The sequence below is a fragment of the Homalodisca vitripennis genome, chromosome 3 (assembly GCF_021130785.1).
Source record: "Homalodisca vitripennis isolate AUS2020 chromosome 3, UT_GWSS_2.1, whole genome shotgun sequence".
Classification (NCBI taxonomy): Eukaryota; Metazoa; Arthropoda; class Insecta; order Hemiptera; family Cicadellidae; genus Homalodisca; species Homalodisca vitripennis.
Genome location: NC_060209.1, coordinates 42,062,080 through 42,087,464, shown reverse-complemented (window position 1 = coordinate 42,087,464; position 25,385 = coordinate 42,062,080). Strand labels below are relative to the sequence as shown.

The window sequence follows — 25,385 nt, the reverse complement described above, 5'->3', positions numbered from 1 at the left end:
ATGTATATTTTACGGATGAAAACATGTAGCACTCAACGTTTTGTTGCATTAACATAATTCTACGCCTAACACTGTATATGCAGGTTGTAAAAGATTCTTGAAACGCTTCACTGTATTTTTTAAACTCCTGTTCTAGTTTTTGCAGAGGACAAATTACGATTGAATTATTGTCGGTATTAAACTGAAAAAGCTTTTATTTAGTAAAGCGAAAAATAAGAGAGAAATGGGGTCAACAGGGTTAGACACAAACTGGAATGTGATCCAAGGTTGTCATCTGTACTGGTTGGAACTTTGAAAATATCATTGATGTGTTCTTTATTATATTAGGCATGAGCTTTTGCAAGTACCTACAAGCCAACTGACATTCTGAGAATAATAATCTCTTAGTATTGGAATTTTGCTTATTAATAAATCTTTTTATCATCAATGGATTATATCAACAATATTTGTTAAATGTTTCTTCTAAGCTGTTTACTTTAAGTAGTGTTCAATTTAATAATCTAAAACTCTACCCTCATTCAGTATATTTATCAGTGGATCTTTCATTATATATACAAATCTATAAAGAAAAGTGTCTTAAGCAGCTAAATTTGTAAAAAATATACTACCACTTACTTATAGCTTACTTAACTTACTTTTAGTTATTTTTCCTATATATTTTTTATATTGAGATTATTGTGTCCTAAAATACTGTATAAACACGTCATGTACTTGCCAATAGGACATCTTTCTACCTTAAAAACTAATAAAGAATCTTCAAGTTGATGTTACGCCACACATGCAAGCTGACCGAAGATGGATTCTTATGTCTGTACCGAAGAGGATATTTTTGAATAGGTGAATAGGTAGTAATACTCTTAGGTTAAGTAGGATCTAAGTGAGGGGTGGGGGTTACGTATCACCCTGCAGTGGTACACGATATTCAACCACGATTGCATATGCTGCAGTACATCTGCCCCATTATCTTCTCAACAAGGCAATTTAGTCGGCAATCACAAGTAGTAGAAGTTACACTTGTAGCCTGTTATGTTCCAAATAGATTTTCTTGATCACAGTACGCCGTGGCATAGATATTTAAGATATACAGTAATATTCTTAAAGAATAGAAATCTCAGTAATACTGTACAATTAATAAAATAAAATGAGATATAAAATCACGAACTATTGAATCATACATGTATTGACCCAAATTAAATAAAACACGAAAATAAAGAATTAAACTACATAATTTAACCAAGTTAAACATAAATAAACTTCCATTTTTTGTACACTGGTCATAATGATATATATTAAGTAAAAAGTGGAATTTCATTGTTCAAATATATGTGGACTAATGCCAACATCGTATTCGTGGTTAAAATACTATTTAAATTTTGGTGAACTAGTCTACCATTAACATCTTGCTTGAACACATTGCTGAGAAAATTTTTTAAGGAATTTGTCCTTCTATTAGGTCACAGCAAGAATTAAAGATTATTGAGTCAAATTTATAGAATGAAGTTACCTAAAATATTTTTACCCTATGAAACGTTCATAAATAACTTCCAAAATAGCTACAAATATACTCACAGCCGTGAGATTTGACAATATATTGCACTTTGTCTAACAATATATTGATCTTGATTGTAAAGTAGTCTTTAGAACTCAGCCGGATGAAACAGGTAGATTTTTAACAAAAGAAATATTAATTATTTATTCCTAATTGGATTTACTTATAATCGATATCTCCAAAAAGTTCAGATAAAAAAACACTTAATTATTTACAATTATATCACACACTTATTATTAAAGATTTGGGACATTTTACTAGTATCCTTGAACACTTTTCGATTTATCTCCAAGTCCTGAAAATTTAATTCGGAAAAAAAATTAGTTGACCAGCATACTGGAATGAAATTACTTATCAAGCTGGCCAGAGAACGTGGCCTAGATATTTATTAGATACATTTTAAGAAGTTACAGTTTTTTCATGTTTTTAAGGCAGTTATCGTTTTTACAAGCGGCCAATTGTATGATTAAGTACTACTATGAGGAAAATTGCTAGAGATTTATATTATGATCAAAATCTACTTACAAGTATGAATTTAGGGAAGAAATCAACTCTAAGCTGCATTAGTGTTATATGGGAAGGCGCGGTAAGAAGCCAACCATTATCCGCCGCTTCACACAATCCCGCGAGAGAGGTACAAAAACCGTCGCACTACACCGCTTTCATGTTTTTCTATCCCCGGCACAAGAGTCCTTTCATCCCTTTGTGCATCATTATAAGACAAAACTCACCAACTGTAGATATAAATCTTCAAAGACAATTTGTGTGAAAGTTAAACGGGAGGATGGTTTGGTTTTTGTCAAATCAAACTAATTACTACATAGAAAATTAAATTTGTTGGTATGGTACTGAATTAAAACAATACCCTAAATACTAATCTTAATAATATTATAAATGCGAAAGTGCTTTTGTTTGATTGTAGGTCTACTATTACTACTATAAAATATTTACATTTTTTTGTATACTACTACAATCAAACAATATTCTAAATACTAACCATAATAATATTCTGAATGCGAAAGTGAATTTTTTTGTTTTGTTTTCTATTCTTGCATAAACTATGCAACCATTTACGCTGGAATTTGACATGGACTTACTTAGGGTACCGGGGATAAATATAGGCCTATTATTATTTCGAAAATGCCTCCGGGCTACGCCTCAATTGTTCTTTAATTAACTAAAAGGAAACCCCACCTTGGTCTCGAAAGTTGAAAAATATTAACTGAAAGATAATTTTTAAAATAATCAACTGTTCAGTATAAATATTGTTCATTATTTTCTATTTGATTGATTTTTATATAATAGTTGTAACGCTGTTTTATATTTTAAGTACTCATCTATGTTACAAAATGCCCCAAAACATAAAATGGTCAAAGTTTGACGCCAAAGACTCCCTTTGAAGCAATCAGCAAGATTTATGCTAAATGAAAGTTCGCTGGACTGTAATTTTGAACTAATGTACTAAATCCAGGTCTATATGTTCTAAAGTATAAAACATTTTTCCTCAGTTTATAAAGAAACAAACGCTTAATATCATTGTTAATGTACAATTGAATCAAATATTAAGTATTAGGTTTAAAACACAATGTTGCTATCTAACTATTAATTTAAAGACTGTCATAAAACCCATCTTAATAAATGTTAGCAGAAGTAGGCTTCTCTTATCTGTGATATACCATACATATTCTTGATAAGGAAACAAGGTAAAATCATATACAAAACAAAACATACTAAGAACAAACTAAATTAGAATGGCTTTAAATATAAAATTGTTTACGTATTTTATCAAACTCAATATTGGCGCCGAAAATATAATTCATTCAAACCAGCAGTGGTCATACATGTATAACGCCTACTTAAAGAGCGGGTAACTATTGGCAGTACAGATATAAGAGACAGTGTAATCTAACCTTTACTTTACATTTAACGCCTGTTACCAAACCTAAATTAGTTGTCATTTCTCAAAAGTGGGCTTTTCAGAGCTGTGTTTTTCTATGTATTTATTGTTGATCATGAAAGAGCGAAATCAGCTAAGGAACAAAAAATACTAAAATGGAAGTAATTTAATATGACCATAAATTAACACTTTTTAAAATATTTTCTTGATCTCGGGTAGAAGACAAAACCAACATTGGCTTCGGAAATTAGAAGTGCTGATACAGGTGCAAAACCTACGAAATTGCGTGCGAAGCCGTGGGTAACAGCTAGTATATAAAAATAAAACCTTTATATTTACCATAAATGGAAACGAAAGTTCCAGCTGTATATATCATTGTCAATAAAAGTAAATCGAGAGTTGACAAACTCCACGTCCCCATCCTTCTCACCACATTCAACCCTCTGTGACGTACAGTCTGTTTACATCAACATGACTCTCTGTGTAACTGACACTAGGACAATTTATTCCCTCTTGTCACAACAAACCTTTGTCCCGGGCAGTAATTTGGGTGCATTCAGTTTTGAGAAATCGAACTGGTGCGTGGCTGTTTCTCCCAATGGACAGTCACGTAATAAATATATGTACAGCAATAAAAGGGCATTAAGAGACGGAAATACTGGTGTCAATCTTTATTTTCTCCTCTTAAGAAAATTGTTAAACAAAGAAAACTTTATTACCCTTGTTTTTCGTCGCAGGTTCATAGATGTCTCATTTAAAAAAGATTAAGAATAAGCATCTAAAAGCTTTTTATATTATTGCATCGATTATTCAGAAAAAATCTCAAAAATGTTTTACTCCATTTTTTGGATATGAATAAACTTTATACCGAAGCCTTTATTAAATATGACATGACATAATAATAATTCTACAATAACAATAAATCAATATAACAGGCTATCTATCAACCCGAAATAACGTAAGGAAAGAGTTAACGCGGAAGCATTTAGGAAGAAGGACGGGCAGTCCTTTTACATTTTACTCAAACATTAAAAGAGCTCTTAGGTGACACATCATATTTAACATTATTCTTACGCGTTAAAATTCAAGGTCACTTTACATCTTGATAAAGGTTGCTACCATTGTCAAAGTATTTACCTGCTTAGAATTATTCTGCATCAATAGATAGAGAAAATATAAATGCAAATTATCACATTATATTGTTTTGCAAACTAATTAGAGTCAGCCAATTCGTACTTACAAAATCTTTCTACAAATGTAAATAAATACATACTTAATTTATACTCCGTGTAATGCAAACAGCTTAATACATAATTTATGTATAGTAGTAGGGAGGTTAAAAGAGACAAGTAAAATAGGATTAACTGCAAAATACAATATAAAACAAATTTTATTCAGTATCTCTTAACGACTTAAGAACACTATTCTGCTAATCTGGCATTTATGTTAAGCTGGGACTAGTTAAACAGAGGGGCACAGCCTGTAATATACTTAAGGGATTAAAGTGGAATCAATCCTAAGCTCTGGAGTTCACAAGAGTGAAAGTTGGACTAAAGGATAAATTCAGCCATTGCAAGACTTTATCTTTGGTATTATTAGACAATCAACAACAGTACTGTGTGAACTATAAAACGAAAGTTATTCAGTAAGATTTAGTAAATTTATCACTTAAATGGTTAATTCAACAATTTAACTGTAGGTAATTGTTTTATTCTAAATGCTTATATTATATCAAATACCTCTCCTCCTACTTCATCGGTTGAGATCCTACCCCTTTGTCTCGGACTAGTCCAGTATTCTACTTTCTCGGATAGATTCAAAATTTGATCATGGATGAAGTAATTCAATCCCGATTTGCAAACTTTTGTGAATTCGTTGTTAAAAGTTTGTTTTATTAATAGTAAACTATGTATGGAATGTTTCAATTCCGGAACTGGCAGGATATTTCCTATTTGTTTTCAGTTTTATAATAGGATATAATTCTATGTTGGCAAATTCGATCCAAACTAACAAATATTTCTAATTAGATCCCTCAGAAATTTCTTACTTCGGTGTAAAAACGTTTTAATATTAATGTTTTTTACTATTTCCTCGTAATTCAAAACTTACGGAAAAGGGTTTTCTCAGATGGAGAATGTTTTGGGTTCTATCAGATGGTTCCTTCCATTTTCTGCCATACCTTACTAAAACTTCCTTCAGAACTAATAGATGCATCTCTTCACACCGTTTGGTAAAATACTAGGATAGCCGTAGATCTACGACTTTAATTAATGTTTAAGATATAAGGGGTTATAAATACGAGTATATTAGTATAAGAGTAGAAATTTAAAATCAAACTTATACGGAAATGGGCTTGGATGAATTATAAATAAATGGACAATATCCCATAAAATTATGCAATACAATTCCATTAAAGTTTAACGCTAACAATTTCTGTTAGTAATCGTTAATATGACAAAATGTGTCAAATCATCAGGTAATAAATAAATAATATCTAGTCAGATCAGTAAATTTTGCCCATACTTTATATCAATTTAGTAATTACATTAGATGACCTGAAAGTAAAACTATATTCGCATTGTTAAAAAAAAACCAACCTATACCACCAATGTAACTAATATAAAACAACTAAAAACCGCGTAACACTATTAACGAATAATTAACAAGGAAGGAGCACGCTAAACAGCGTGTCTCATTACAGACTCTGCTAAGGGTAAAATGAGTGTCATCCCCTGGAGGGACATGCACCATCTCAATCTTGGCGATGTAGAAAATAAGTATCACTGCAAATTTCAAGTAAGTATATCAACTCGTTTTCGAAATAATCTGCTGGTAAGAAATGTTTATACAATATAAAAACCATTTACATTACAAAAACAATATAATATTGCAGTAGAAATAATGTGATTTATCTAAGTTACGACATAAACAGTTATATTTCTCGATATCAAAAACAATCAAATATCATGGAATATTAGAGAAAAATTTGAGTTATTTTACCGGTACGTATAAAAACTATTTTGCTCTCCCAAACACTGTTTTATACTCTTTAACATAAAATAGAATATAAATAAAATAATATAATAAAATATAAGATAATTTTATGGGAAGTCGTATTTGAATGTGGGCTTGAAGAGAGGGATTTACATTAAAAGTAGTTTCTTCTAAGTTTCCTTGTTTCTGTTTAAGTCAATACACTTGACAGTAATTGCGAATTAGGTTTTTTACTTCAATAAAAGAATGTTAAGCGTTTGTTTGGCAGGAATGACAGAAATTCAAAACCGTCTCCAGGCAACGGTTGTCATCTTTTTAGAAGAGTTCTAATTCTTGAAAAGAGTCATCGGAGAAGGGAAAGGAGGAGATGTAAGGAGGAAAGAAATCTATTGTGTTGGTAGAGGTATTGTTAACTCCTCTTTAAGATATTGCACTTAAGGATCATAGTATTCATTTCAGCGAGTTTCTCTGTCGATGATCTAGTTTTTCTTTACTTTTCAGAAATACTCCTGTACGAAACTTGAAAAATCCGTGATAAAACATTGTAACAGATTACTGTAAATTAAAAAAAACTCTTCAAACAGATTCATTTATTGTACATTCATTGTTATACTCACATTACGTTTTGAGGCAATTGTTATAGGCAAATTTGTATGAAATATATTTAAAATATTAAAATATATGATATAAATTTAATTTTAAGAAATTAAAGTGCAATATTATTTCAACTTATGTTAACAAAATAACATAAGCTAATAAGATTAAGCCACTAATAAAACTTTTGCTCCGTGTAATGAATAACGGCTTTATCATACAAAGAAATGAAATAAAAATAAAAGGTTTTATTTTATTGTTAATACATAACAACTCAACGTCTTAACACTACTAAGTTTTGAATATACAAAATAGCTATTATTATGAAATCACCTCTATTGAAAAAATAGCAAATTTTGAGTAGAGCGAAAAACCAGAATTGTGGGATAGCTGATCAGATTATCAAAACTATTTTATAAATTAACGAAAAAGCACTTTATGTTCCAAATTAAGTTTAAAAAAATATGTTATTCGTGCAGTTCATATGATATTATTTTATTTAACCAGACGGTTTCCGCCCTGTTTCGATAGTTCCTGTTATTTCAAAATTTCAAGTATTCGAAATTTAGTGCTTTTCTTGAAAATAATTGTATTTTGTCCAATTTTCAGTTTGGCTTTCGGAAAGGTAGAGCCATGGATGCTGTGGACCAGCTTTTTCCCAAAGTTTTGTATGTCTTTGAGAATAGACTCTTTGCTCAGGCTACCTTATGTGATCTCAGCAGGCCCTTTGATACTGCGTGTCATGCGGACTTGTTCGAGCACTATGGCATACGTGGGGCTGTTCTTAGCTTATTTATGTCCTATCTTGCTAACCGTAAGCACAGAGCCTGTATTGATGGAGAGTGGTCATAGGATATTGAGCTTAAGTTTGGTGTTCCCCAAGGTTCAGTCTTTAGCCCTCTTCTATTCCTAATTAGCATTAATGATCTTCCTCTAAATGTTATGTCAAACATTTTGATGTATGCATTTACGATCTCAGTGATACTGTCAAGTCTGTTATAGCTGATGCATCTGTATGGTTTCAAACAAATGGTTTTTTACTTAAATCACGCTAAATACAGAATATTGTATTGACTCTAAGGCCTTTAATATGCCTCAATCCAACTTTGTTAATATAACTAGTGTTACGTTCTTAGGTGTATACATAGATAATCAGCTTACATGGTCTAGTCATGTAGACAAAATTTTGCCTAGGTTGTCCAGAGTGATTTACCTCTTGAGGCGACTAACGTCCCTTGTCACTATCAATTATCTCAGAATGGTTTACTTTACCCTCTTCCAATCAATTATGAAATATGGTCTGTTATTTTCGGGAAACTCGAGCCGCTTGAACGAAATGTTAATTTTAAAAAATAAAGCCGTCAGAATACTTGCTAATGCTGAATCCCTTGACCACTGCAAACCTATTTTCATAGAACTTAAAATCAATACTGTTGTTAATCTCTACATTCTTGATCTTGTTATTTATGCTCTTAAGAAACCCCCTGTTCTGATGTTTAATGAAGATGTTTATAATTATAACATTCTAACAGGTAAAAATAATCTGTCTTTCAGTCATTGTAGGTTGAGCAAAACTTTGATGAGTAATAAGGTGATGTCAAAGAGAGTTTAAAATGAGTTTAGTAAACTAATTAATAAGTATAACATGCAGACATTTAAAAATAATTTAATTGCCTGGATCTTAAGGAACCTATTTTATTCTTTGACTGACTTCCTGACATGTCAATATATATCCCTTTAATTTTAATAGTTTGTTATTGTTTTGTTATTTCACTAAAATTTATCTTCTTGTTACTTTGCTAGGTTCATGCCAGCCAGCATTGTTATCTATGAGCCATATTTATTCATTAGCCTCTTTTAATATTAATTTATTCGTTATAAATTATTTTTATTGCTGTTATTTATATTTTGTTTAACATTTATTTGATTGGGAAATACTGTCATTAATATTGCTCTTGATACTGTTTTATATTAATTATTTTTATATTGATTATTTTATAATATTAGGTATATTTATGTAAGTTTTAAAGTTAATGTTTTAACCAAGCTAGTCTACAAAACCACAAGGATCTCATATCTGCTATGTTATGTAATAATTGCCTCATCTTAAACTTATTTTAATATATGTTATTGATACTTATTAATAGTTCTTTGACAAGGCATTTAACTTTTTCACTGCATGTAACTGCCATACGACAATAAAACTGTTTGATTTGATTTGATTTAACCCTCTTTTTGTAAATCGACAGACACTGGCCAAGTGAAGACTACTTGGATTTAGTAATCGACTATTATTTACCTAAAGACATTTTAATTACTCAAATTGCAAAATATGAGTGTATCGACTTGAAATATTAGTACACATCCTAAAGTTGGTTATTAACATCCAATACGTCTAGTCAGGGAGGCTGCGAGGTCTATAGGGCCCTCTACACTGTACGTGGCTAGCGTGGTCAAACCTGCTGTCCCTGGTGAAAAGTCAATGCCGGACATCGGCCAAACAGCAGAAGATGAGTCTATGATTCCATTACGGCATCTAACAGTTTCCAATGGAGATGCTGACATGACTTATCACCCGTATCAAATCATAGACATGCCAGACGGGCGCCGGAACATAGAAGTGAGTGAGCCATGAACTGTCGTGCCGCACATGTCGGCGTGTAGCCGGTCGTTGCCGGTGTAAGTGGGTGTGTCTACTTCTTCATGGCAAGCTCTCCACTGCAGTGGTCCTCTAGGTCCCCGACGCTATGGACGCCGCCCCCCGCTCCCCAGTTGCTACTTCAGGAATACACTATGAGTTGCCTCAGACCGGTAAGCCCCTGTCCAGCGCTTGGCAAACTGCTCTAAGCGCCACAGCCATGAGTGCCACCAACAATAACAACAACAATAACAACAATGCCAACAAGCAGACGCCCAAGCGGCCGGTGCGGAGAGGGGTGAAACCAGCACCAGAACGTCCGCAACGGGCGCTATTTTTCTTCACATTAAAAAATCCTTTGCGGACGTTGTGCATAGATGTCGTCGAATGGAAACCCTTCGAATGGTTAATTCTATTCACAATTTTCGCTAATTGCGTGGCACTCGCAGTTTTCACCCCTTACCCCAACAGTGATTCCACACATCACAAACGCTTATTTGGAAAAGATTGAATAATTTTTTTTTGTGATATTTACAGTAGAATGCGTAATGAAGATAATCGCATATGGATTTATTGCTAATTCTGGTGCATATTTGCGAAACGGCTGGAACATACTAGATTTTACAATAGTAGTAATAGGTATGTTAAGCACATTACTACATTTTTTGAAGGAGGGATTCGATGTGAAGGCGTTGAGAGCCTTAAGGGTATTGCGACCTCTACGGCTCGTTTCTGGGGTCCCAAGTTTGCAAATTGTGCTAAACTCTATCCTTCGTGCCATGGTGCCTTTGTTACATATTGCTCTTCTAGTTATCTTTGTCATTATTATTTACGCGATTATTGGTTTGGAGATGTTCTCGGAGATGTGTCTTACTCTGCACAAATCATGCTACAATAAGACTACAGGCCAGCTGATGGACAAGCCACATCCCTGTGCAGATCCTGGATCTGCAGGCTTCCAGTGCTCTGTCTACGGCAGTGATATGATCTGTCGTGAAGGCTGGGAAGGACCAAACCATGGCATAACAAATTTTGATAACTTTGGTCTCGCCATGTTAACTGTTTTCCAATGTATCACTCTAGAAGGATGGACTGATGTTTTATACAGTATAGAGGATGCACTTGGAAATACATGGCAATGGATTTATTTCATTTCTATGGTCATACTTGGTTTTTTTTGTGATGAAAATAATTCTTGGTGTCCTCAGTGGAGAGTTTTCCAAAGAAAGAGAAAAAGCTAAAGCGAGAGGTGATTTTCATAAGTTAAGAGAAAAGCAACAAATAGAAGAGGATCTGAGGGGGTATCTAGACTGGATAACACAAGCGGAAGACATAGAACCAGAGGGAGAGGACCAAGGCAACAATCAGAATGGAAAAAACAAAAACGACCGTGAAACGGAATCTGCTGATAGGTTAGAAGGAGACGAGGGAGAAATCCAGGAATCGTGGTTCAGAAGAAAGAAAAAAGATTTTGATAGGGTCAACAGGAGGATGCGGCGTGCTTGCAGAAAGGTAGTCAAATCTCAGGCATTTTACTGGCTCATCATCATTTTAGTTTTTCTCAACACAGGAGTACTTGCAACTGAACATTACGGACAACCAAATTGGTTAGATTATTTTCAAGATGCCACAAATATGTTCTTCATAGCTCTCTTCACTCTTGAGATGCTTTTAAAAATGTACAGTTTAGGTTTTCAGGGATATTTTGTTTCATTATTCATTATAGTTTTGATTGTTTTGTTGTTATTGGAAGCATATCAGAAATGATTTTAACAAGAACACACTGGATGCCACCATTAGGTGTTTCTGTTTTGCGTTGTGTCAGATTGCTCAGGGTTTTTAAAGTTACCAAATACTGGCGATCTTTATCAAACTTGGTCGCATCATTGCTGAACTCAATACAATCTATTGCATCCCTGCTGCTCTTGCTCTTTCTGTTTATTGTCATCTTTGCTTTACTTGGAATGCAAGTATTTGGTGGGAAGTTCAACTTTGAGAAAGCAGTGGAAGACAAACCTCGGCAAAACTTTGATAGCTTCTGGCAGAGTCTGCTCACAGTGTTCCTGATACTTACATGTGAAGACTGGAATGCAGTGATGTATGATGGGATTCAAGTGTACCATAGAGTGGGAGGTTTTGGGATTCTAGCTTGCAATTATTTCTTCATCCTTTTCATCTGTGGTAACTATATCCTGCTAAATGTCTTCTTGGCCATTGCTGTAGACAACTTGGCTGATGCAGAGTCCCTTACTGCAATCGAAAAAGAAGCTGATGAAGAGGCAGAAAAGCAAGCAGAAATGGATCAAATGGGAGAATGTGGAGAAAATACTTCTCAACTAGAAGGTGAAGAGCACATGGATGATGATCAAAGAGATTATGACGGGAATATTGATGAGGAAAATGAAGAAATGTCTGTCAAGGATGAAGACACAAGAAGTCACACTAAAGTCTGTTTGGAGGTGGGAGATAGTGAGGACTATTACGAGGAACAAAATGATAATCAAGTGGTAACACGCGAACCCGGTGAGTCAAAAAATGGAGAGGACAACCAGAGGAAAAGGTCTGCTTTGCCAAGGCGTGTTTCGGACACCAGCCAGAAAACTGAGAAAAAACCCCTCCCTGAAGCAAGCTCCTTTTTTGTATTTAGCCATACAAACAGGTTCAGAGTTTTCTGCCACTGGTTTTGCAATCACAGCCACTTTGGAAATGTAATCCTAGTTTGTATTATGGTCTCCTCAGCCCTTCTAGCAGCAGAAGATCCAATACATCAAGATTCTCAGCGCAATCAGATACTGAACTATTGTGATTATTCCTTCACTTCAGTTTTTACCATTGAAATATTTTTTAAAATGATCTCCTATGGTTTCGTGATTCACGATGGAGCATTTTGTCGATCTGCATTTAACCTGCTCGATCTCCTAGTTGTGTGCGTCTCTTTGGTCTCTATATATTGGAAGTCAGGAGCTATCTCAGTTGTCAAGATTCTCAGGGTTTTGAGAGTTCTTAGGCCTCTGAGAGCCATAAATAGAGCAAAAGGATTGAAGGGGAAGTTCTATAAATGTAATGATGGATCAAAGATGTCCAAAGAAGAATGCCGAGGCCATTTTCTCACTTTTGCCGGTGGAGACATGAATAAACCATCAATAGAAAAAAGAGAATGGGAACGAAACAGATTTCACTTTGATGATGTGGCGGAAGCAATGCTCAATTTATTCACAGTTTCTACATTTGAAGGCTGGCCTGGGCTTTTTTATGTTTCTATCGATTCAAATGCAGAGAACAGAGGACCCATTCACAACTTTCGACAGATTGTAGCAGCTTACTACATTATCTACATCATTATAATTGCTTTCTTCATGGTCAATATTTTCGTTGGTTTCGTTATTGTTACATTTCAAAGTGCAGGTGACCAGGAGTACAAAAACTGTGAACTTGATAAGAATCAGAGGAACTGTATTGAGTTCGCCCTCAAAGCAAAGCCTGTGCGAAGATATATTCCTAAACACTGGTTCCAGTACAAAGTGTGGTGGTTTGTGACATCACAGCCATTTGAGTACACAATCTTCGTCTTGATCATGATCAATACAATCACTCTTGCCATGAAATTCAATGAACAACCAGAATTCTATACCAAAACTCTTGACATACTCAACATTGTCTTCAGTGTTGTTTTTGCTGCAGAGTTCATGTTCAAAGTAGCTGCATTTAGATTTAGGAACTATTTTGGTGATCCTTGGAATGTGTTTGATTTCATCATAGTGCTGGGCAGTTTCATTGACATAGTATACGACAGACTAAACCCAGGTTCCAGTCTAATATCAGTAAACTTCTTTCGGCTGTTTCGTGTGATACGTCTGGTGAAGCTTCTCAGTCGAGGAGAGGGTATCCAAACGTTGCTGTGGACATTCAAAAAGAGTTTTCAAACTCTGCCTTATGTAGCTCTGCTTATCATCATGCGTTTCTTCATCTATGCTGTCATTGGAATGCAGGTTTTTGGGAGGATTAGACTAGGTTCTTCAGCAGAGGAATCGCACATCCACAGGAACAATCACTTCTATACATTCCCTCAAGCCGTTTTGGTCTTGTTCCGGTCAGCTACAGGTGAAGCTTGGCAAGAAATTATGCTGGACTGCTCCCACCGCCCCAACATTGTGTTGTGCGATGAGGAGACAGGGGAAGGGGATAACAAGGAAGGATGTGGATCTGATATAGCCTTTCCTTACTTCATTTCATTTTATGTACTCTGTTCTTTTTTGATAATTAATTTGTTTGTTGCTGTTATTATGGACAACTTTGACTATTTAACACGTGATTGGCCAGTCTTGGGTCCTCATCATTTGGATGAATTTATTCGGTTGTGGAGTGAATATGACCCAGATGCCAAAGGCAGAATCAAACATCTAGATGTTGTTACACTGTTGCGGAAGATTTCACCACCTCTTGGTTTTAGAAAACTTTGCCCTCATCGAGTGGCTTGCAAGCGGTTAGTGTCAACGAATATGCCTCTAAACAGCGATTGCACAGTGCTGTTCAATGCTACTCTCTTTGCTGTGGTACGCACATCTCTCCATATAAAACAGAAGGCAACATTGATGATGCGAATGAGGAACTTCGTGCAGTGATAAAGAAGATTTGGAAAAGAACCAGTCCTAAGCTCCTGGATCAAGTAGTCCCTCCTCCTGGCGTTGACGATGAAGTTACTGTTGGAAAGTTTTATGCCACATTCCTTATTCAAGATTATTTCAGGCGATTTAAGAAAAGAAAAGAACAGGAACTTAAAGATGGAGACAAGGAGTCACACAATACAGTTACTTTACAGGCTGGTTTACGGACATTGCACGATGCAGGCCCAGAACTGAAACGAGCGATTTCAGGCAACTTGGAAGAGCTCATTGATGACAACCCAGAACCCATGCACAGACGAAATCACTCTTTGTTTGGGAGTGTTTGGTCCTCAGTGAGACGTGGTAGTGGGAGCTTCCATCGAGCTAAATCTCTGAAAACCAATGCCACTAATATCAAGGTGTCACCAACAAACTCAATAAACTACTTGCCTTACAACTCTCTCCAGAGAGCTGTCACAGATGGCATGAACCACGCTCTGCTACCAATTTGCGACGAAATTGTACACTGAATTTGGAACGACTGGGTCCTAAATATTAAAGGAGGTCGTGAAACGTTGATTGGAAGGTAGGGCCCACGATTTTAACACCAAAACACCGTGCCGGTTCGTCGAGGGAGCGGGCAGCCAGCTTTGATCATAAAACTCCGACCACAGAAACTCTAAGATGTCCTCGCCCTACGGAAGCCAGAAGAGAAGAGAGCAAGAAACCTAATTCCAGATATCTAGAAACCTGAAAAACTAGAACCAAGCAAACTGGCAGAATTCCACAGAAACATCTAGAAATAGAGATAAACCATCTGGAAAAAACAGACGACTCGACCAGCTGTAGGGAAACAGCTCCCGGCCCGTCCAACAGCCAACAAAATAAAGTGGCAAACGCCACATGTGTATGTGATCATTCTAAACTGTAGGCTGAAGCAAGTAGCCTAATTTTAACGCAGAAGCGTTTTCGTGAATTCTGCATGAAGTAGGTAATTAACCATAACTACATAAGGACTTATACAATAAAAGAAACAAATATTGCCATCAATCGAAAATATTAAAAAATAAAGGTTTTATAACTTAAATGTAAATAACCTAATGTCCATCAGGTAGTTAATTTGGTAATAGATATCAGAATAATAAATAATCTTGAATTGCGTGTATACTTAGTTTGTTATAATTTAGGTTTTTTTAATTGAATTGGATTTAACTAAAAATTTGTACCTGATATATGCCTACTTCCGTATCATATATCATAGGATTTATGCTTACTGAAAACATCATAGGACACAATCACATTTATTACATCTTAAGTGATTTCAAAAATAAAACCACGGATTTGCGTGTGAAACGGTAGGTTTTCATCTGCAGTCACTGTACCATCGGCGCATCATCTTCGATCTTCTCTTCCTGTTCAAGCTGATCAACGGACTGCCCTGCCTCCTGGAAATGGTTGACTTGAGCGTCCTTAGCGGAACGAGATCACAGACTGTCTTCTGCCGCAAATTCCTGCCCACGAACTACGCATGCAACAGTGGCGTTGGAAGGATTTTGAGGCATGATGGTGTGTGGTCCGGGCAGGTGGATTTCTTACTGGGGTTCGCATTTAAAAAAAATCAAGCAAATTTTTAACTAATTATAGGTCCTACTACTCAGTAGCTTTGTTGTGATGTAACTGTGATGTATTTATTTTGTTAATAGTCTTTGTTATGTTGTTATTGTATTGTTATCTCACTGTTTTGTTGATTTTATGCATTTTGATATTCGATTGTTTCTGTTAACACCATTTGCATTGTTACAATTGCAATGTAGTTTTGTTAAGATTGTCTTGGTAAACTGGAAGATTTTGATTGCATGTTGTATGTAAACATAGTTTTAAGTTGTTCTTATACCTAGATTTACGTCATTTTTTCTTTTTTTTAGTCATAGGCTAAATGGTTATGTACCGTTGGAAGAAATAAATAAACTGCGTGTAAGTGCTACTTACACTTAAAAATAAAGGTTTAGCCAACACCTTTCCAAGAAGGCGTGTTAACTTGACAACTTAACCACTAGAATGTTTAAGATTTGTAAATATAAACTTCATCAGTCCCAGAATCACCAAACTGTATATAACTTATGTGTAATCTTACGAATTTCTCTATTTCAAGATAGTGATTCATTTTTAGTATTAAATGAAAACCTAAAGTAGTATGAGGAAACTTATAAATAATTAATGAAACAGATAGCTTCAAGAAAGATTATGTCATCACTTTATTAAAATATAGGTAGCCTGTACAAGAATATTGAATGCTGATTGGCCAGACTGATGATTGTTTAAGCTTCATTCAATTACGATACAGCTTCCCCTCACACACCTGTGGAAGTGCATTAGGTCCTGCCAGTTTTGAGCACCATAGTGCTTCATACCGAAGCCGAGTTTTTTTTCAAGATTTTAATTGTGATAATAATATTTTAGTGCGGTTTCATCTTGAAAATCTTGATGATCTTCAATAGTTAAAATAATTAAAATCAACTTTTTAAATGGATTATAAAGGAAATCAGTTGGACCCTGAAGGTATTTTCCTCTATAATGTTTTCATTAAAATTTAAAATTGATATATGAGTAGATAAAACTTGTAATTTTAACAAAAGAATGTTGTAGTGATTAATATTTAATGCATTTATTTTGGATTGTAATATCTACTATAGTAAAACTAATTATTTAGTCTATTATTATATACCGTCTTAGTCTATTATATGTCATTATAAAATGAATATTGTATACGTTAAAATATTTATGAAAGGACCTTAGTCCATAGATTATTAGGAATATATTTTTAAAAGATGCAATGGATTGTATTACTTTCATATTCTGATTATTGTTTTGACTATTCTAGTTTTCATTTGTAAAATGACAAATTTTTCAAGGAAGTATAATAGGAAGGGAAGGGAAGATAAACTATTCACACAGTTCACGGTGCAGGGCACAATATGTGTTTATTTATTGCACAGGAGATGACAGTTATAGTGTCTGTGCTGACAGATAAGGCACGCTGTTTATAGTTATGGCAGTATTACTTTATGGTGTGAGAGAGGCTTATAAGGTTAGCAGTATCATAGCACTTACGCCTCACATACTATGTGACATGATACAGGATACAATACAACGATGTGGTTGAATTATTATTGGATTTATATTATGTTTGAGGAAAATACATACAATTATTTTCGATATAAAGAACCTGAAGTTTTCTTCGTAAGAACAGTGTTGGACATGTTTTTTCTTTGTTTAGTTCGACGTATAAACATGGAATTGCATTTTTTACTGAAAGTATGGTTTCAATTAATTGAACATCCTAATAGTATAAGGGGTTCCTTAATTAATCCACATACATTTTAGAAAACAAACTGATGCTTTAAATCAATAATATTTTTAAATGAGTCATCTTACGAAACTTGAAGTTTACATATGTGGGATGAAATTATTATTTATATGATTTTAATGTTTAGCATTAAATACATATAAATAATAATTTTGTTATGTTATAAGTTGAAAATTGTGTCGGCTTGATTTTTTTAGGACAAGTTATAACCATTGAAGACAATATATCTAAGTATTGTTAAGTTATCGTAAAGTCTACTTCGGTGTATTATAGAGAATAGGGGACATTTTACTTCTCATCTTGCAGCGGTGTCTTGTAATTATACAAAGGTCAATTATGGAATATTAAGAACAAGTTTCTGTTTACTTATCAGTTAGGAACTAAGTTTTTCGGACTTGCGGTTTAAATGCTAGCGTTGGCAAATAATTTCTTTATATTCTCTTTCTTGTAATTAGGTTTACTCATCTTCCAAACCTCATAGAAGGAAGAAGGATATACATAAGTGTATATCTTTCTTCGGTCGGCTTTAAATTGTATCTCCGGATCCATGGATATCTAAAACCTTAAAATGTGTGTTGAATAAAAAACTCGTCTGAAAGGGTTACTAAAAGAAAATCACACATTGGTTGTATCACACAAACGAACAACCAACGCCATACGCGCGGTTGTTCTGGATGGGGATAATGAACTGGAAAGTTATATTAGTAATCGCACACCATTAAATACAATTAAAATTTAACCAATTAACACACTTGTTACAGAAATTAAATATCATAAATCTTTTGAAATTGTATTTTTCATTTGTCTTGTAATTTTATGTAGAGGATCGTTTATTTTATGCTGTGTACCAAAGTTCAAAATTGAAAAGCAAAATATTAAAGTCTTCGTTTGTTTATATTTGTTTTTGCTAGAGACAACGTTTAAAAACATTTTTCTTGTACCAAGTGAAATTAAGTAAATCTTCAAATATAGGATCTCAGGTACTATATTTTTATTGTTTTTAAGATTTGTGAAAACTGTTTAGTTAGTTTGTCAAATAAGAAATTGAATTAAATTTTCTCATTAGACGTAGACACAAATGCTATTCTGCAAATTCAATATTTGATCTCCTCAATAGAATTAAATCGTTTATATATTTGTATATTGGTAAAAACGTTAACTAAAGACAAATTTTCGTTATCATTTCGTTTGGTATTTTTCCAGTACTAAAACATATTTTACTTAAATTTGGTATAAAATAATAACAATTCTTTGTTTTATTACAAGCTTGACATTGCAATCTTAACCTTGCTTTATGGTGTAACTACAAGTTAAGATAAAGAGTAATATTTCAAAGATAACTCTTAATGGTTAAAACTGAAATTTACATGTTTTCGCAGTTTTTTGTAATTAATCATAGTAAATAAAAATATCTTTAAAATAAAATATTTGTTAGTTTATTTATTAAATATAGCTAATACTTTTTTATGTAATATACTTAATAAAATAATGCAGATGGAGGATGCTTCTGTTGTAATCCAAATTTTTCTGATAAAATATGTTATTTTAAGCGAAGTTATTAGGTTATTTTTCTAGTTTGTATTTGTCTTAATCGATATATCAAATAGTGCTATTTTTTGTGTACAAATAATTGGTATTTATTTAAATTTAAAATTATGTATAAGGATTAATTGTAAATTTACGGACTTTATGATTAATGTGAAAAAGTAAACTAGTGTACAAAGAGATCAAAAATACATATTTGAAACCACTGAGGAGATGATGAGCCCTACTTCGATACTATCTACCGAGTGACGGAACACGTATATTCGCTTCCATTAATGTAGGATATTTAGAGAAGTGACTAATCATAAGTATAAACTGTTTGTAGCATGCATATTAATCCCAGCTAAGACCTAACTTGTCAGGTAACCGCTCCAAATTGCACATAATATACCTTATGATACGTTCGTGAAATTATTACTTATGAATTACATTGAAAGTAATTAATGTTTTAACCTTAATAGTATTTACAAATTGGAGCAAAGAATTGGGTAAGCTGAAAAAGAAGCATGTGGAAATAACCTTGTGAATAATAATAAGAAACCTTAAGAATTATACTCATTAGCTTTACTAAGAAGAAGGAACTAAACCATTGAACTATGTAATTTTCTAAACTGGAAAAGACATTCTTCTCTCCTTGCAGTGTTATATAATAATATCTTTATAGGAAAACTCAGACATTTATGATAACTTTTATGATCCTTGAAAACATAGTGTAGCTGCGATTATGGGTGTTAAGCTTATATAGTAAATAACATATCCTAGAAATACCAGAAGCCCTGATATTATGAGTAAACTATTTACATTAAAACAACAGAAATCAACAGAATCTACCTAAAAATATGAACCCACCTCTGGAGTAATAATCACACAGTTTTCCAATATTGATTTGTTTTTTCGAGGCCTTTCAAAATCAACGATTTAATCTTTAGGTGAATCCACAAATAATAGTTTAAAAAATGTAATTTCCAAAAAACAAGTAGTACATATTTTATTCAACTAGATTTCCTTTTTTGCAACAGGTGGGAACTGTTCTATTTTCTATATTTCTCCTTATTAATATTTATTTAAATAAATGTTTTTCAGCGTTTGTGGTAATATTACTAGTAGTTTTATCTAATTTTTAGTTTATGACAGAGTAATAATTTTGTTACTTTGAGTTTATACAATTATACAAATATTTTTAGTACAAGTAATAAACCTATATTTACATCCACAAGAATAGAGATAAGAAAAACTCGTTCGAACAAAATAATAATTGACGGTGTGAAATAAACTGCTAGAGTAGAATATACGGTAGGAAATTAGCAATTCGAGAAGGGAAACATTTTTCCGAGTCCGAGGTCCCATCATATGTATAACCATAACGAGTCAGGGAGAACAACATATATGTGCAATCAATAATTAACCTCACTCGACATCACTGCAATAAGTAATGCTGGCAAATGACGTATTGGCTGCCACAAACTGTTATACACCAGACCACTTCCATTCTTTTTAGTACGACAACACTGTATCCTATACACTTTCGTTATTAGTTCGTAACGGACATCGGCAAATCCAATCGATATAAAATATAATCTGACTATTATGTTATTTACGTTTACATCGGAATAGAATTAGAATATCAAGGGAGGTCTCATAATGGCAGAATCCTGTATTTAGCCACTGTCTTGTCGTCCTCACGACATCGTCATCAGTTTGGAACATGTCCTTATGTTCTCCCTCAGTAGTAAGATAGCACAATATGATAGTATGAGTTGCAACGTACATGGGTGCTTTGGCCTAACGGTGAAAACAGTTTAAACGAATACATAAAGTCATACATCTTACCAACAAATTTAACATTGAAGTTAAAAACGATTTGCATTTACAATGCTCTCATGACAATGGAGAAGCACGAAAGTATTGAACATTGAGTATACTGGGTTTTAACTATTTAAAATATTATTCCCAAACACATATTAAGAAGGAAGTATATACTCACGAATACCTATATTTATATACATATATTGATTTTATAAAATGTTTAGTTTTAAATAAAGAAAAAAATAACCTAATTTCAATTTTACTTCTAATTAACACTTTGACTTACTGAGCACCCGACTGTCTATTGTTGGCTTAGACATTACACACTGCTGTGAATAAATTTGGTAGAGAACGTCTCAGCGGATTTTGAGTTACCATGTTTTTATTGGTTCTTCAAGTAATGCAGGAACATCTGATGTCTACAAAATATATTCAGTTGTACTATTTTCAGTATCATGACATAGAATTGTATTGTATAATTGATCTCGTTTGAGTAAACGCTACGAAACAATAATTAAATAAATTTTAATTTATATTAATTATTTTACGTTTTTCAAATGAACGCATCATAGTAGCTAAATTTTAAGATTAAATAACGTGTTAATGATATATTTGATGTAATTTTTATTAATGGTTATTAATTTGAATCTAAGGAAACGTTTAAAAACTACATATTGACTCTCCAATTGTTTTCGATTATTATTACGACAAATTCACGTATCTCATCAGGTTCAAGTTAATATTCACTAGGGAATTTTTCAAACTAAGTGACAGTCCATAACATATCATGTAAGTATTTTGATAGAGATCTATAAAAGTTTATTCTAACCAAATTGTTGTAGTTGTTATTCTAATTTTTAAATGTGCAGCAGCGACAGGACGATGGATATCGTATGTAGATACATTGTGTTTCTTGATGTAGGAGCTCTTTGATTGTTTTCTCTTGAATTAATTATTAAAAACAAGAAAATGAAGGTAGTTAGCATTATAGATTTATTTTTAAGATATAATTCAGATGAAATTAAAACTCAATTTCAGTAAAACAATATCTGTTCTTTATTTCCTTTAGCTAACTAACTGAATAATCAAAGACGATAATCTTGAAATAAAATTCAAGCAACTTAATAAGAAACTGGCTCGGCAATCCCTTAACCAGGGTCTTTGTAACGTTAATGCTAATTTGATAAAGGAACATTAATCCCATCTCACAGAGCTTTTACCGTTTGGTACCATTCAAATGAATAAAAATTTTAGCTTTTAAAATGCGCTTTTAATTAATTGCTTACATGTATATAATCTGTGTTATATAATATGAAGTTCTCTCGTGTGTAGCTTTAATACGTTCATGAATACTTTATTTTAGTATGTGATGATTGTATATTATGATAATATACGGTTTTAATCCCTTGTAGACCAAACTTATTACATAATTTTACAAAATAATTTTTTATTTTGTCATTTGAGTAGAGAGTTTTCCAAATGACCCAGTATTGATTTTCACGATGAACATGAATATATTGCTGACTATCCATGATATACATGAAAAGTTTTAAGTTCAATTAAATTCTAAGGATTTAATTGTGTCCCATATATTCGTGGAACTTCCGTCAAGGGAGTAATTTAGTTGTAAACAGTGACAACAAATATGCGGATATTTCGGCTCTTAATTCATACAGGGTGTTCAGTAAAAGTGTTCCAATTCTTTAGATTTTTTTTTCTACTCATAAAAGTGAGCAAACAGTTAATATGGAGATATGTCGTATAACCTTCCGTACATCTGTATGTATTTTTTTTATCAAAAAAGTGATATGTTTTGAACAAACCTTGCGAATTGTATTAACCTTTGGTAGACACTTTTGAAAATAAAATATTATCATAATCCTTTTACCCGTTTAAAAAAGGCGGACAGCTAAATTATTCCATGAAAATAACTAAAAACCGACTTAGAAATAAAAACTTACCTGAATAACTATTATGCAGCGGATCAAAAATGTAAAGTTTCTGATCACAAATTCCTAAGAAAGGTAACAATTAGTATAATTCTTCCTAACTATAAAATAAAAAGTGAACTGTAAGTCTAGGGAGTTAATAGTGGGGGCAAATAACGGAGTACAATAATTATGGTATCCATATTTTAATAATTGTCATGTGAATGTGAGGTATTTAATGTAACACGTCGCGGGGAAAACCAAAATAATTAGTTTACTTTGGGCTCTTCCATCTAAGTGGAGTTAACAGATTATACCATCGTATACCGATCCACTGTATAAAGTAGTAAATAAGGGTTAAAATTAAATGGTAATTTCATTTAGCATTGACTTTACTATCCGACAAATTTTTATATTTATAACAAAGATATAGTTATGTTTTCATTTTTTTGAGTTTTATTTATATTATATAAATCTACAATACACAGTTATCCAATTTCCATTAACACAGCTCTCTTATAACAAAGTTAATCTACGTTAATAAAGTAATCGGCTACGATCTAGTAATATATAATTTCTGTATATTCTGTAGAAGATCACTGTTTACATTTATTTTGTACGTAACATGTAAAACCATAAATGCGATTCATATTTCCTTGGATATAACAATATATTACATAATAAAATTGATTATATTTGGATATATGTACGCTGAGGAGATTTATTCAATTCTATTCATGGCTAGGGACATGGTTTCGTACAACCACACTTGTAAACTTTTAGCTTTAACATTAAAACTGATACAATTTTACAGTGCTTTTTCTAATTGTAAAATAAAACCCTAAGCGTATAATTAATATTACGCTACATATAATTTATTTCAGAAAGTTCTTGACATTAATAGTTATAACACTGAGTCCAAAGAACATGTGATATCCAAGGATCTTTAATGGGAACTCTCAGATCGTTTAGAGTTTAAAGCAGGAAAAACGGAGATCAAGTCAATTTGCTATTCGTGTATTCATTAGCAGAGTTTATAAAAGCAGATGTACATAAAAGTACTCTTGAAATGTATTTTCAGAGTTTACTAACTCCTTTGTAGCAAACAGTGAAAGAGAGAGAAAAAGGATTCTTCTCTTCATCGATGTGAAAGTTAGCCAGGCGCTCGCCGTGTTTGACGTTGAGTACATTTCTCGATACATTATTAAAACCATTCATGAGTGAAGTTAGACTTTGATTTCTATCTATAGTGCATTGCATCGTGTAAAATAAATGTTAAAAATTTCACACGAAAAAAATGTATTCTGAATTTTTTTAAGAAATAATTAATTTCATAATCCAATTATTTAAGCATTTAAATAAGTATGCCAATCATGTATGACAGTTTTGAAATTTTAGGTGTAATTCTGTAGAGGTTAAATGATTTCAATACGCTTCTTATGTTGTTGATGCCCCGCTATAGAATTTAAGTATTTCCAACCAACCATACAAACGCCAAATTTATAACCTAGTTCGACAACTTCAACAATGTTTTCTAGTCGCTCTCAAAGCCTTTAACTCGGGCATTCACAATCAGTCTGCATTCAATAACTTGAGAGCTGTGCGAGATACATGGAGGTAGTGAGCCTTGATTGGAACGGAATTTATATTAAAGCTATTATAGCACAATTTAAAATTATAAGTGTCTTTATAGGTAAATATCATGTTATTAACCATTCTGTAGCCTTATTTTTACATTGTCGTGGGAATGAATTGCAAATCTAAGAGTGACCATATTTCAAGCCTATTATGCAAATCTAAAAAGAATTATAACTAAGATACATCAAGTGAACCGTTCAAAGTTCACAAGCTGTTATAGAAAACCCTTATTCCATGTAAGTTCATGTTTTGTACAGAATTAGCTATTTAAAGCTGAGAAGGATTGCCGTTAGCCTGTATGTATAAAAGAGGCGACTACCTGAGGATCATTAAATCTGATTCTACCTAAAAATAGAACATCTGGGCATAAAGAAATAAAAACTTTGATAGAGGTTGTGTATATCTTCTTTTCTCCGTACACAATAACGTGACGTAGGTTGCCTAACCGCGGAGTACTTTATCGAATTGGGACTGACTTAGATCCTGACTGCAGTTCTGCGAAGCGGATTAGTGTACTGTATTAGAGGGAAATAACCACCACGCTTTTCTGTCCTTCCTTAACCTATTATTTATATTTTATTTCCAGCTGTAAATAAAAACACTTGTATAATATTTATATATCACACTGATTGCTCACTCCGGCTTCACGTCTAATTAGCTATAATACTTGTGCTGGGAGCCGAGAGCCAATGTGCACTGAATAAGAACAGGACCTAGTTTTTGTTTAAATGTATTAAGACACTTTTCCTAAGAAGAAAATTGATCGTCACCCAAACTCGTTTAGGTAAAGGTCACATTGAATATTATGGAAAGGGTTAAAATATG

The 25,385-nt window shown here is 33.1% G+C and overlaps 1 protein-coding gene across 1 annotated transcript; it reads left to right on the top strand.

The window, feature by feature from the left end:
* The first annotated feature begins 9,665 nt into the window (after nt 1-9,665).
* On the top strand, nt 9,666-14,759 carry LOC124356847 (muscle calcium channel subunit alpha-1-like). The gene is given in 4 exon segments (XM_046808095.1): nt 9,666-10,150; nt 10,152-10,843; nt 10,845-11,391; nt 11,394-14,759. Coding segments are annotated over 4 exon segments (4,509 nt in total). The 5' UTR covers nt 9,666-9,781; the 3' UTR covers nt 14,295-14,759.
* Nucleotides 14,760-25,385: the final 10,626 nt, after the last annotated feature.